This window comes from Argiope bruennichi, chromosome 1 (genome assembly GCF_947563725.1).
Source record: "Argiope bruennichi chromosome 1, qqArgBrue1.1, whole genome shotgun sequence".
Lineage (NCBI taxonomy): Eukaryota > Metazoa > Arthropoda > Arachnida > Araneae > Araneidae > Argiope > Argiope bruennichi.
This window is the reverse complement of record NC_079151.1, coordinates 12,015,916-12,031,255: the sequence shown is the minus strand read 5'-3', so window position 1 is coordinate 12,031,255 and position 15,340 is coordinate 12,015,916. Positions and strand designations below refer to the sequence as shown.

At 32.2% G+C, this 15,340-nt stretch overlaps 1 protein-coding gene across 2 annotated transcripts in view; it reads right to left on the bottom strand.

Annotated features, from left to right (window-relative positions):
• The window catches only part of LOC129970181 (serine-rich adhesin for platelets-like), a 188,266-nt gene that overhangs the window by 17,878 nt on the left and 155,048 nt on the right, over window positions 1-15,340 (bottom strand). For both annotated transcript variants that reach the window (XM_056084439.1, XM_056084440.1), the window contains exons 3-4: window positions 4,988-5,218; window positions 1,633-1,842 (exon numbers count right to left, since the gene is read on the bottom strand). In XM_056084439.1, coding sequence (XP_055940414.1) covers window positions 1,633-1,842; window positions 4,988-5,218 — 441 coding nt within the window. The remainder of the gene's footprint in view (window positions 1-1,632; window positions 1,843-4,987; window positions 5,219-15,340) is intronic.

Sequence of the window (15,340 nt, the reverse complement as noted above, 5' to 3'; positions counted from 1 at the left end):
GCAAAGGCAATTATTTCGAACGGAACAATAAATAGGCTTTATCGATTCCCATGCAAAAGAAATAAAGTTTCATACATTTTTATTGTAGTAGTTCATTTAATCAATGTGTTTTTTTTTATTTGGTTGCCTTTTATAGTTAAAACAAAGAGATAATAAATATTTTTAAAATTCTAAATAATAAAACACCAAGGAATCCGTTTTAAATAATACTATGGCAGATAACAATTTGCCTTTAAAGTATTTAACACGATTCATAAGCATTCAATGATTCATGAAGCCATTTCATCACCTTTCCACGCTCCCCGAATAACAAGATAATTGTTTACAAGCCTCCAGTTTCTAATTGTTGAGAAGCAACACGAAACTTCCGAGATCGTAAACGTTCAGCTCCTCATATTTATCTCCCATTTGAGGGAGAATAAATCACGCGATCATGTTTAACCTCTGAAAATACAATACTTCTGAGACTGGATTGGAGCAAACATAAATGGCGCCCAGTAGGAAGGAAAATTTGAAGTTGTCTGCGAGTTCTAAAAATTAGCGCTTTGAGACTTTGCTAATTTACTGAACTGTTTAAAGCTGTTAAACGAGTTTTGGAATAAATTCGGCCGATGGCGGAATAAACGAAAACAGCCATTTTGCATTTCTGATTTAATCCGGCTTAAGATGTAGAATTTGCACAGATCTAGGTACTTAATTCATTCTTCACGTGCATTTTGAAAGCATTACAAGATTTAATCTTATTTAATATTAAATTTTCAATATTATTTCAAGGAAATATAAGAATATTTACGAAATATATATGTCTAATCTAAAAGCAATGCCATTTTTGCAGAGGATATATAATATATGCTATTGCAAAATACATTTTTCATACAAGTTCACAGCATATAAATACCGGCCTCACGCTTCCACTGAATGGGAATGTTAGATAAGACTATTGTGAGGTTTTGAATTTTGGTTACAATTATAGATTTTTAACGCTTGATCTATATCTCAAATAATTTGTCGATTTTTATTGAATGTAGGATGAAATCTATGTGCAGGAATTCATTTCTGCCTGCTTTAAAGATAAAGAACATCGAGAGACAGATGAATAAAATTTGTTGCACAATTTTTTCGTCAGAATCATCCATTAGAACTGAAGATCTGTTTTATATTTAGGACCAATTTCCTCAAACGTTTGACCATATGTTTCTCTGTATAAATGCATAAAGTGAATGAGTAATTTGATATGAGTTTAGATCTCCATCAAAATTCGGTTTTACTCCAACAAGTAAGGTAATTTATATACGAACTTTTTTTATACGAACCACGTATTTTTATATACCATGAAACATAACCAAGTGCTATGCCCTATCAATATTACTTGGAGTGAGGATCAAGGAGATACACGTTCCCTTGATATCTCCGCTTTGTCCTAGTCTTCGATTCCGAAGTCAAGAAAGTTGTGAAGTTGCCAACCTTACCCAATGCTAGCAATTTTTATTCAGGGAAAGAGGAATAACACATTTATTAGAGAGTTATATGGGAAATTATAGGTGAGTTCACTCTGATTGGTCACAATAGCTGATTAACAAGAAGTAATAATGTGCCCGTCTAATGCATTTCTTAAAGAAAAACAACTATTACCTTTTCCACATAATGATCCCCCTTCGAAGCAGAATTTTCCTTCCACGACGCCGAACCGCCTGAGTTCCTTGATGGGCCAGGTCCCGAGAAGCCTGGGTGGTACTCCGGATACCAGACAGAAAGTGTAATCCTGCAGATGTAGACGACACGGGCCACAGGGAAGCTTGCTCTTCGAGGGAACATGAGCAATCTGCACTAGGAACTGCTGCTCTGTAAAGGAAGACAGCGTTAAATCGAGTCAATGACACTTTTTGAAATGATTTGTTGTAGGCTTTTGCACACATCCGATTTCTGTCAGACAAGTCATTGTCGACACTTTTGCCTAACATTTCTAAAAAAAAGCCAATGGAAATTGGCACCACATGGACATAACTCCTGATTTCTTCAATCCACAGACTGCTACTTTGATATTTTCGCCAATGACCAGAGCGACACAAACCGGATGTATAATTCGATGGTTAGCTTTTACTTAAAATTTTAGATTTTGAAGAAATTTAAAATATTCTTCTAAAACTGTATTTTGAAAAAGAAACAAAATATTTAAAAAAAATCATTGGAAGACAAATCAATGTTCACTTCTATTTAATAAAATTATTTATTCTAAACTTTCTTCAAAAGCAAAAAGTTCATACCATCCTACATGGAGATACAGAAATGATTACGCTACAAGATGATTAGAAAATTCATAAATTCGCTAAGAAAGGGACGTTTATTACAGAGACTTTCCGTTATTTGTTTCTTGGCATTTTAAGAGGAATGTAGGTGTCACTAGGGTTTGACGGTTTTTCAAACCCGGTTTTAAAAAACCGGTTTTTTAAAGTAAATTTGTCACATTCGAAAACCGGTTTTCCAGAACGCCTGGATATTCCAGATCTTCAAAATATAATATATATATATATATCGGTTGGGACCGATTTGTCTAGCAGCTGGGGGCTTAAGGCGACGAGATGCGAATTTATTAACAAGTGTAGATATATTTGAATTTCTGTTAAATGAACTAAAAAATTTGAACACTGAAATAAGTTTGAAATTATTATATGCTTTAGAAGAACGAATTCAAGAAAGTAGAATTAGCGACTCTTTTGCTGTATTCGCACACTTCTAGTTCAGCGAAGAAATCTAATGTACTTTCTTTAGTTTCAAAAACCGAAATTATTAAGTTATCTGGAAAGATATTGTCTAGATTATTTCGAAACTCGTATGTGGAAACCGATTCTGGTGAAAAGCAAATCGAAGAAACTACTCGTCATAGTAATGCGTTTTTAAAAGAAGCCATGGAAAAATCAATTCATAAGTTTCTTGAAGACCCCGAAGAAAAACTTGCAAATCCAAAGACACTGAAAGCTGAATTTTCATTATTTCAAGCAACGAATAAAAGAACAAAAATCTTAGATTTGTTATTTGATGCCATGAAAACTATAAAACCAAGCTCAGTAGTTAGTGAACGAGTATTTCCAATTTCAGACAATATTGTGTCCAAAATTAGACTTAGCTTTAAAACTTAGCCACCCTCAGTCGATATTTTATGTTTTTTAAAATCCTATTTTCTTAGGAGAAATTAAAATTAGTGAAAACAATATAAATATTATTCAAAATTTTTGTTTAAGTTTTCGTTATTTTGTGTAAATAATATGTACATGTAATCTTTAATTTTATTGAATTTGATATTGATATCGTTTTTTTGTTATTTTATATGACTTGGAGAAAATATTTTTCCCTATTTTATTTTTTTGACAAAAATTCGAAAACCGGCTAAAACTGTTTTTTTTTGGTAATATGGAATTCGAAAACCGGTTTTTCAAAAAGTCGGTTTTTGTATAAACCCTAGGTGTCACTTATATGACTATGACATACTTGTAACGAGTTCGCAGCAGACCATTCGACCCTAAGCAGGAAAATGTATTAACTCAAGGCATAAGATTGAAGACCGAACGGGTAAATAAAAAAGGATTATGGTAAATAGAGATATGCAGTTCTCTATTTCTCTTTATTGATATATAAGCAATCTCGCGTTTTGAAAGATCGAAATACAATCAGCTCTGAAACTATGATTTACATTCGTCCCCCATTTTATCAAAATAAACTCGTCCTATTTCATTCATTTCTTATTGTTAGAACCCAACTCCGTCAGAACCAGGCTATACTATTTTCCCATGCAGCAACATACTAGGCATCCCTATATATGAATGAAATTTAAAACCAACTGCTTTTAAATCAAACTGAGATTCAACAAAGATTTGAGCAATCTATTGCGCGAATCTTAGATATCAATGTTTATAAAGTGCTTGTTATAAGGCAGCAAAATATTTGTTATATTCTGTAACAAATCACGATTATCAAATATCTTTATCTTTTTAGATTACCGCAATAAAAAACACTGGTAACTCTGCTCTGAAACGAAAACCAAAAATATAAATTAAGAAAAAAAAGCCACACACTCTTTTTACACTAAAAAGTACAAATTCAAAGCCTTTATTTAAGTCGAATGACACATTTTATTGAAACGCAAAAATGGATTCGTGCATTCCAGAAATTTTGGAACACATAAGATTGCGAGCAATAAATAAAGCCCCAAGAGTAAGGCCAACACTATTTTTTATCGGTTTACAGTAAGAAAATGCAACGATGTGCAGCTGCTCAGAAATCAGATTTATTATTCTATAACGCTAATTATACCCATTAGAGGACCAGCTCGTCGTAAAGAATAGCGATCCCACGACTAGTCATTAGGCTAGCTACTGAAATATTCATGCGTAATTGGGAAGGATTTGGGAATCGTGGCGGCACGGGATGTGGTTAAGATTCCGCGATGTTTGAAAAAGCTTCCGCAGATTTTGGTTTCATAATTAGGTTTAGGACTTCACTTATAATGACAAAACTGGATTTCCAGACTTAAAATGAATGCCAGAATACACTTCATTGTTTTTAATAAAATTGTTGAAAGTGAAACTGAGTTTGTGCATCGTTGTATCCTCCATTTAGGCTAATGCAACGGGATAATAATTTAAAGTCCAATTTAAAAAAGAATTTAGAATATTCGAAGTTGCTGTTTGAAGATAAAATAAATCAATTTTATATACGTCCTAAATTTTCTATCAGATATTAAATCTTATTTCTGAAAGAAATCTCATTTATTTACGACTGAAATCTGGCAATCATTGCCGAGAACATTCCGATTTCCTTAATTTATAAGTTTCAGGCATTTGAAACCTATACATCATACATTTCCTAAATGAGTGAAGTATCCTCTACATTTTTATGCTAAAATCAATTTTCGAAGATTCAAAACGTTTTAGTTTCCCTTAACTTCGAGAGGAAAAGGGGTCTGCTTCTCAGGCATCGGAAATCCACTTACCTTCGACAAGGTTTGCTCTGATCTTGACCTGCCACTGTATGAGGAGCTCCCGATTGTCGAAAGCGAGCACCACGACCAGCTCGGAGCAAATGATAGCCAGCGTGTTGCTCTCCTTGTCGAGCGTGAAGCCCGTCTCCAGGCCCAAGAAGTCTTCCAGGGAGAGAGAGGCCTTCGTGGGACCATTCTTACAACGCTCTTTGCTGTCACGGTATAACTGAATGTGCAAGCAGTCTGAAAGAGAAAAGAGAGCTAAATGAATATGGGTGATTTTATTGTAAGCATTAACAAATCGACGCAAAAAATTTCAAAGCATGTCGTTAAAATTAGACAATTTTTTGCTAATACTTTTTAGTACAATATAAATTTCAATATCATTATGCACAATTCGACACGTGAAGCATGTAACATTGCCATTTATATATTGTGGCAAAAGAGATATTTGTGACAAAAGAGACATTTATAGTTAGGGAGAAAAAGAGAGTATAATTTGAGCATAATACTTTATTGTAATAAAATTTTATGTTATATATTTTATGTCTTCACTATCCAAAACCATAAGTTGGTTTTTAGGTGCTGTTCAATGGGATACTTTTATTTTCCATATTAGTATCAATTAAGAGATGATTTTCTAGAATGTTTTCTACGAGAATTTTTTTTATAAGAAATTGAAAACCCTTTAAAGATACTTGCTCGGTTTAAATCACTCGATAAAAGGCTTTTTTTTTAAAGTAACTATAAGTCGATAACGGAGAATTATAAGACGATTTTAGATTTAAATAAATGAAATTTATAATACCCAACAAAATACAAAAAGAAAATAATTCGAGGCTTTATTCAAGAATATGAGCTTCTTTTCAGATTCCAAGTCGAAACAACTGAAAATAAATAGTTACGACGCCATGCTTATGAACTTTTCTACTATGATCCTAAACCCCAAATGGGATTGTAAACAAAAAAATTTGGTCTCATTCTATATGGCAGTACTTGTTTCGATGACAACCTGTTATATTAATTTAACATGAAGTAAGCAAATAATATCTTTATTTCTATATGTCATTTTAAATAATGCTCTTTGCTTGAATTTCTTTATAAATAATCAATGCTTAATAGTTTCATTTTATTTTCCTATTTATTTCAAAAAATGTTCACATACCGGTGTAAACACGAAATGTTCGCAGACATAAAGACATCGCGAAAGTTCTAGTAGTCCTGGTACTAAGCAATGCAGAGTTGTGAAAATGAAATTTTCCTCAGAAATAAAACTGCAGTGTACCCAAAACTAGCAACTCCAAGAATGTATTACAGGAACAAAATAATGCCCGCAACTATTTCCCTGAGGCGCAGTCTTGCGGCTCCCTCTACCTGCGAACTCTTGTCGTAGCTGTCGTAAATAATTAACCGAGTAACCAATACAACTCCGTTGTGTGAGTGCTTTAAGTACGTCAACCGATGCGGGAGTAACAATTTTATTTCCCGTGTCTGAAGCGGACTCTCAGACGTGATTAATCACTTCTTCTCGGCTAGGGATGCTACTGGAACCATATCACAGAATCGGCCTTCACATTCGGGGGATATAGACTCATTTAAAATTGCCTTCTTTCCCAACAGAAGTGAAGATGCAGGGTATGACTGATACAGAAATGAAATATTTCTATTAAAAGGCATAATTTTTAATAAATTAGACGACTATCTTCCAAACGAAAGATAGTATAAATATATCGAGCAAATTATCAGAAATTCATCGTAATTTATATTCATTACACACATCTCCATAAAATAAATGAGACCAGCTTGCAATGTGCAATGCACCAACGTCAGATTCCTCTGCATTCTAATTCGGTCATAACCTTTCAATGTGGTTTATTGTTCAAATTAACACTAATAACCGCACGTCTGAGTAGGCAAATGTCGCCAAGGGCTGGCAATATTTTTGAAGAAATAATTTCAAAAATGCTTCACGTAAGTTCACGAAATAATTCAACATGCGCGAACATATGCATAAAACACAACGTTAGCATCACACACACACACATATTGTGATGCTACCGTTGTCTGAACTGTTGTTTAGACTAACAGGTTGTTCCGACTATCTGACACGTTACGAGAGCTGCCATTAAAGTGTCAATAAGAAACATGTAATCGATTACAGTTAATAATAGTTTGTATATGTTAATGTTACATTTTGAAAGAATACTGTGGGTATTTTAGGGCGCATCTCGTCAATCTAAACTACGATCAGATGACAAAGATGACACTCAAGCTAGCAATCCCTCTAAAAAAAAACCCTCTCGCCTTATGAGATATATCATATGATTTAGTGAAAGACGATCTGTAAATTATATATCTGTTTGTATGTGGGTAACCAGCCACAAAAAAACACACACTCAATGAAAATAAAGGCCAGCCAATATCAGCCTTTATTTTCATTGAGTGCAAATAAGTGACAAAGACGAGTTTCGAGTAGAAAAAGTTTTCAAACAAATATGAATATTTTTATTTTGATGATCACCGATCATTGTTCGTCTGCCCGTCAAATTTGCCATTCGAATATACAGTGGAGTATTTCTCTTAGCCATCATATCTATTCCACTTGAAATATACAGGGTGTTCATTAATTATTGTCGGGGTTTCCGTACCTCATAACTTTCGAATAAAAAATATTACGCAAAAACAGATTACGTATTCGTAAATTACAACTCAAAAAAATTTTATTAATGATATTAAAGTGTAAAGCTTGCACAATTTGCACTTTGTAGGCATTCAGTTGAAGGAGATTATGTATTCGTAAATTACAACTCAAAGAATTATGAATACGTAAATTACAATTCAAAGAATTATAAATACGTAAGTTACAATTCAAAGAATTATAAATACGTAAATTACAACTCAAAGAATTATGTATTCGTAAAGTACAACTCAAAGAATCGCCTTCAGCTGAATACCTACAAAGTGCAAATTGTGCAAGCTTTACACTTTAATATCATTAATAAAATTCTTTGAGTTGTAATTTACGAATACGTAATCGGTTTTTGCGTAATATTTTTTATTCGAAAGTTATGAGGTACGGAAACCCCGACAATAATTAATGAACACTCTGTATTTAGAAAACACTTGAAGACAAACCTAGGCTATGGAAAATTTGTAATTTAAGAAAATACATATTTAAAAAAATTATTAACACAAAATTAAGCAATATTTCCTATGTCCATTTGAATACCATGCATGTCACAAAACTCAAATCATTTTTTTTAACGAAGCGCATTCAAATAAAGTTTCAAATTCCGTGCTCTTCAGGAACAATCGATACTATGAATTGAGTTAAGATGATTTTTTAAACTTTTATGAGCAAATGATTCTTGTTTCTGTATGCAATTATGAAGTACATATGGATGCATACAAAACTCTTATTTTATATATTGTGAATAAAATCCTATTTTCTTACTTTCAATTAACTTCTGTTTGAAAAAAAAATCATATGTTTGTATTACAAACTCATAAAAAGAATTACCTCCATAATAAACAATTGTTTATTACATAATAACTTTCGAACATATAAAGAGGAATTTTGCTATGTGTACTTTATTTTGCTTTACGATGCTTTTTATTCGAATCTTTGCATTTTTTTAGACGATACTATGAAATAATATAAGCAAAATTCTTATACTGCGGTGCCGGCACCACCGTAAATTTAACATTTAGCTACCAACGAGTCTCATTTCACACTCATTTGCGAAATTACAATACCGATTTGCACTAATTTATCTGTAAGACCACTTTGTTTGTAATTATCTATACAGATAAAACGCTAGCGTACGCGGAAGAGAAATCGTTTTTATTATTTACTGTGGAATGGCAACAGTAAAATGTAAACAATCGTCATTCAAACTTTTCAGACTGTTTCACTGAATCTGTTTCTAATTCAAATCTTTGCTTATATAATTAACAGAGCATAAACAAGTTATTGGAATTTCTCGAATGTATATTTGCCGCATCACCAGATACCCCAATTAGCCTGAGATGAGGACATGTAAAAAAAAAAAAAAAGTCAAAATTATAAAAACAGGCATCAAAGTTGATCCAAGCTCTATGGCTAATCGTTTTGGCTTGCCTATAAATAATGATTTCGGTATCGTCCAAAACTATTATTTCACAAAACTAATTTTTGCATTTTCTTCAAATTCAAAAATTTATCTTTTTATTGATGTGAATTTCATTTCCGTACAAATGTATTATTTTATTAATTTACTGATTTCAATCTGGAGCAATGTTCAGAAATTCACGAAATTCAGACTCAACCACCAAGAAACTTTATTGTTTGCTTTTACCAGGGTTACAATTAAGGTTTATAACTCTGAAATAGGATTTTACACTTCCGGCTTCCATTAAAGGCTTCACTTTTATTTCATGTTATAAATATTTTTTTAATCTGCACACCAATAATTTATAGAAAACTAACTCAATGAAATTTGTCTTTCAGTGCTATAAAATAAAATGAATATTTTTAAAAAATGCATTTCATGTTAATCATTTCATTGCCTAAAAATATCAAAAACCGGGCGAATTAACTGGTCGCCAAAAGCGATTAGTATTCAATAATACGCAACGTATATTCATAATACGTATATTACTATTTTTCTAGATTGGAAGTAGTTTTTAACAGCTATGCATATAATATTTATTTTCATTTAATGGCAGATCCTTTGACAGCTAATATTTCACGGAAGTGAGGCAATATAAACAGGAACTTCGGAAAAAGAAGTAGCAGTTATAGTTTCAATTTGACAGAATTCTTGGAAAAAAAATCCCGTCTCATTTCTTGCATAACGCTCTCCGTATTTTATCGGTATATAAACCTTACTGCATGCAAATATCAATATAAAAATACTTATGCAAACTATTCGTGTCAGCTTTTTTTATGATATTCTCTTCCTCGTAGCCAAATGAAAGGAAATTTTCGTAGATGTCAGATCTGAATGCAAATACAGATCAGTTTTACAGCATAATAAGGAAAACACTTTTCTTTAAATTGTGTAATTTTCATGACTGTGAAAATGAAGTTCTGTATTAGATTTTACAACAACAAAAAACATACTAGAATATTGAGATTTCCTAAATGACCCCTTCTCCATGCCAATAAAAACATTTAAGATCAATTAATCAAAAAAATAATTAAATTCCGATTCCGAAAAAGAAGCGCCATCTGTAAGTAAATTTGACTTATAATTTATTACAAAATTACCTACAATTTATAAGAAATATGAAATATGTTAAAGACCAAAAACATAGAATATAATAAACAATTAATAAAAAATACGGTTTTATAAAAGACAATAAAAAGTACAAAATAATCCCTCTATCAAAGTGATTATAAAATGTGTCCAGCAAGGTTAAAAAAATCATATGAGGACAGAGAGTGAAAAAATTACAATTAAGAAATTAAACCATAATGCATATAATAAAGAAAAATCCCGAGCATCCACTAGAGAGGATTAAGAATATACAGGGTTGGGAGAAAGATGCAAGGAATTAATAAGTAATGCGATTCGCAAAGATGTGCAATAATTCTTTTTTCTAGTCTACAGAATTCTTAATACAGGCGATCCTAAACATTTTTTTTTTTTTATAATAAAAGGGCTATAACTTCCTTGTAAAGAGAGAAGAAGAAAAATTCAAACACTATGCAGGAAAAGGATTAAGGATTTGTTTGTGTAGGGAGGGACCTTATATGATTTCTGTTGATAACATAATAAAATCCATGCAATTTTCCATTTTGCTGCCATGCGGAACATTCTCAATGGGTACCTTTAGTTTGTTCACTGTTATATGTAGAGAATGTATTTAAATTGTAAGAAATCAACGCTAAGTGATGTAATCACAGAAAGTTACGGAAGCCAATTGTAAATGTGTATTGAACGTCATCAATGGCTACACACTGTACTAAAAAGCAATGTACAACAGCATGGATGCCAGTCGTGTGGACGAGGAAAGTTACACAGAGCAGTTTTATTTATGAAAACCATTTCCTTCTGTACTATGTGCATTTTTAGTGTAGTATTCATATTAGCTTAGCATTAATTTTGCATGATACATCGTAATTTGATTAAAATTCAAATACTGTCACATTTAATTTATTTTAATCTCCACATTTCTGACACTTTATTTTACGTCACATTACAATACTAATGACCATTTTCAGAATTTTATTATTTTTTTTAGAATTTTATTTAGAATTTAACTTTTTAGAATTTTATTTAAAATTTAAATTTTTAGAATTTAATTTTTTAGAATTTTAGAATTATTTTTGAGAATTTTATTTTGGTTTTATATTACAGTTCATTTTACAAAATTATGGATAAAATTTCATTATCTTTCTCGTGAGTTTTTCTTGCCACTCCATCTCTGGTATTCCTAAAGGGGTGGTATAAAAGAAAAAAGCATATTTCAGTAGTAATCATTTTATCATACGAAACACACACAACTAAACACGCAATGCTCGCTTTTTTTGTCGTCAAGTACCTGTTAAGAAAAATGTTCGATAAGATCCCCCACCAACGTTCTCTCCGAACATTCCTCACTTTTCGTATCCTTTACCTTTTCCAAGCGTGATTACGGCGATGAGTGCAGGAATTAAATGAAAAAGTGAGTACGGAATCGACACTGTGTTGATAAGAAAATGGAATTTGAGCATGAACAGAACGTTTTCATCTTGATAAAATGCAAAATGAAATATAGGTTTGTAATAATTGATGGATGCCAAAAGCGGAAGTTGACGTAGGAAACGGAAGCTGTAAAAATAAATATATAATAAACAAAGTTCAGCCAAAAATTTTAGTTTAAAGGTGAGTATTGATAATTTTAAATCGATATTTGATAGCGGACTTAAAGATTAAACTGGTTACAAGACATCATTTATGATTTTTTTTTCTGTTTCTACCAAACTGCAATAAGAGACAGTTTACGAACATTTTCGACTCGAAATCGATTTCCATTTAATAAAACATATATCTATATGAAGTGCAAATTAAAGTAATTATCAGCTAACAAAACCGGGAATGGCTCCATAGAACTTTTTCGCAGGCTCTGTAATAAAGATGCACTCTCAGAAAACGCTTTTCATGGCAGTACCGTAGAATACGAAGTATTAACCTTTGTCCAGAATTTAGCATTTTTAATGAATCTATCATTTATTCCTTGGCGAGTAGTTCGGCGATAAACATCTCCAATGCAGTTAATAGTCACTCGAAAATGGAATTTGTATTCCAGATGCGTTTTTCAATACCGATTCGAACAAAACTACGCATATAGTCCCAAATTCACATACTAAATTTGATTATATGATATTTTAAACTCTTAATTTAATCCAAATTAATTTCCAGGGCTTTATCTTAATTTAGCCCATAGTTCATTCTCTTATTTCCTGATCCAATTCCACTTTCTGTTCAATTAATTCAACTGAAGCTGTGTAAAAATGATGCGCCATCAGTTCCACTTGGCGAGTGAAAGTAATCCTTCCGTTGACCTAGTCCAAGATCAACACGAATATTCAATCGACACGTGGCCGGAAATACCACGCTATATAAGACTAGTGATCATTTGTTTCCTGACTGACTTCTGCTTTTGTGCCGATCTGTGGCGCACGTGCCTTATCCGCGTCTCTGCTTGTAAATAATTAATTATGCTTTCCCGGAATGGATATTAAAATTAATTTAAAAATTTAAAATGTCTCTTCAATGTCTTCAAACCTGCCTTCTGCTTCACATAAAATATGCTTACATATTTATAAATCATTGCAGTTTTGAGTTATCGCATTCACATGTTTTTGAAAATATAGATTTACCGATGGTCACTCCTTAGTTGGATTTCCATCAAAATTTGGTAAGTATATACACTATAGATGTTAAATCTGTGTGCAGAATTTTATTCATCTATTTCTCTTCGTTTTTTATTTATCATGTTTACTTATGTTGGAATCATAATATTTCTTCGAATGGAGTTTGCTCAAGAATTTGATAAAAATCGACAAATTAGATGCAAAGGTCACATACAAAATTTCATTCGTTTAGCTCAAAGTGTTCTCGCGTTATTTTTGTCACACACACTCAGACTGGCAGACATTTTTAAAAAAAGGGTTTTTCGAAGTCAGTGTGGTCTAAAACGTGGAGATTTGTCAACATTATCGAATTCGAATCATTTTGAAGATTTCAATACTTTCGCAGTACTTCATATATGAGAAAGTAAAAAAGAAATCAACATTTTTTATATAATACAGTGCAATGAATCTGTATTTTGGGTTTTCTACTCTTTCCATCTTTATTTGTCCGCCACGATTAATTTACGTTTCATTTACGATATTGATTTAATCCCATTTAAATCAGAATAGATTTTAATTTCCTTCCTGAACCGAATTACTAGCTAAAATGATTTTACGAATATTTGGGGAGATGAACATATGTCGATCATTATAATTCTGACAAAATCAGCACTTAAGGAAGCTTGATGACTAGCAATAAATTTCTTGGCAATTTTGATATCTGAAGGAATATAAAAATGTTAAACGTCTTTCAAAAGAATGGCTATTTTTTCACCCCAGTATTTCGGAAATACCCCTCTAAATTAAAAAGATTCGCAAATGGAAACTTTTTGATCTGTATTCAATCAAGTATCTATCAACGAAATTCAAATAATTGTGTACTACGATTGCAATTTTGATATTACACTAGACAGGTGAGATAGTATTTCCGAAACAGTGAAGATGGAGTTATGGTTAGTGCAAGAGCTCGTACATGCACTATATCAAAAATTCCAATCATACAAAAAGCAGGCTGATTCACGGCTCAATCAAGGGCACACCAGAATTACATTTGCTTCAACGGCAAAATTGAAACATTTCTTATTACATAAAATATTTAATAAAATGTCATTAAACGAGCTCATGGACAAGAAAAAGAAAACTGAAAGTAATATAGGTTTAATACTTGGCTAAAATAATTAATAAAAAAACTTTATTTTAGTTTGCAATAGTATAAAAACTTATTTCGATGAAAAGAGAATTTTCTGTTCACAACTGCTATGTGTTCAAATTTATATAACTAATAAAAAAGAAAATACGGGATCCAAAGTTAAAATAATGTTTATAAAGATGCTTTCTTTGAATATTAATATTGAAGTAGGGTTTTCACTTTTACTTTTATTTCGTACACACACGCATTACAATTTATTTAGATCCATTGAACAAAATTCAAATTTTTCGGCCTTTTTTTTAATAAGTCATTTTAAAAATGATGCATCCCACATTAATATTTAACAGTCCCAAAAGTCAATAATCTGGATGAATATGCTGGTGTAACATTCCCCATTTCCCAGTACTGATAAGACATTGTTTTGTACTGATTCATTGTGTCGTCGCTGTTACTTACTAAACTCCTCGAGATAGCCAGAGGATGGATCTTTTCACATGGGTGGTCTCGCATCCATTAGCGACTACAGTGAGAGACCACATATGGAATTCCCCGTCCCAGAGGTATGGACAGTACCTTCAAAGAGAAAGGAGTGTCCGAACATCTGGATGCTAGATGTTTCTCTTTGTGAAAGGACCTTCCTACGACCCACTGGCGCCGCTGAGAGAGCTGAACCCCGATAGGCCGAAGGAGAGCTCAAATGACCAATGTAAATTAAGAGGCTGAGATTGTCGTCGAAATAAAGCGCGGAGATTTTTTTTAGAGAGGAGAGAAGAAACGAATTGCAGGAACTGTTGGACTACGCCCACGAGTTCGGAGTCTGAGAAACTACCCCTGGAATGGTCGTGTTGATGAGATAAGGAACTGCGTTTCAAGAAAAACCTCCGATTTTGACTGCTGTATCTCCTACTACAGGTGTAAATATATATTTATTTAACCAAGATTAGAAAAAGTTGTTCTTTGTATATATAGGGCTGTAAAATCAAGAATTGTCTGGAAATTCTGCTTCGTTATTTGATCCGTCTAGATCAGGACATTGCACTGGTCACCAAAGGCGGCAATTACTTAAAACTATCTTATACCTGAAAATCATTGTTCTTGAATTTTTTTAAGCTTTCATTCTATTACTCCAAAAGTAAAGGCACATTAAAAAAAGAAATTTCTCAGGCATTTTATTGTATAAGCTCAGACATTCATGAAAATGAATGAAGCTTTAAAAATATTTGCGTTGAAAGAAAACAAAACTTATTAAAATTAGAACAGTTCTTTTCCAATGAATTTTTGAAACTGAAAAGAAATAACTATTAACTCAAATGTGAAAAAGGACGCTAATGATTTCCAACACGTAATCGTCCCAAAAGAAGTAATCAGTATTCCCCTTTCAACACATTCAGTT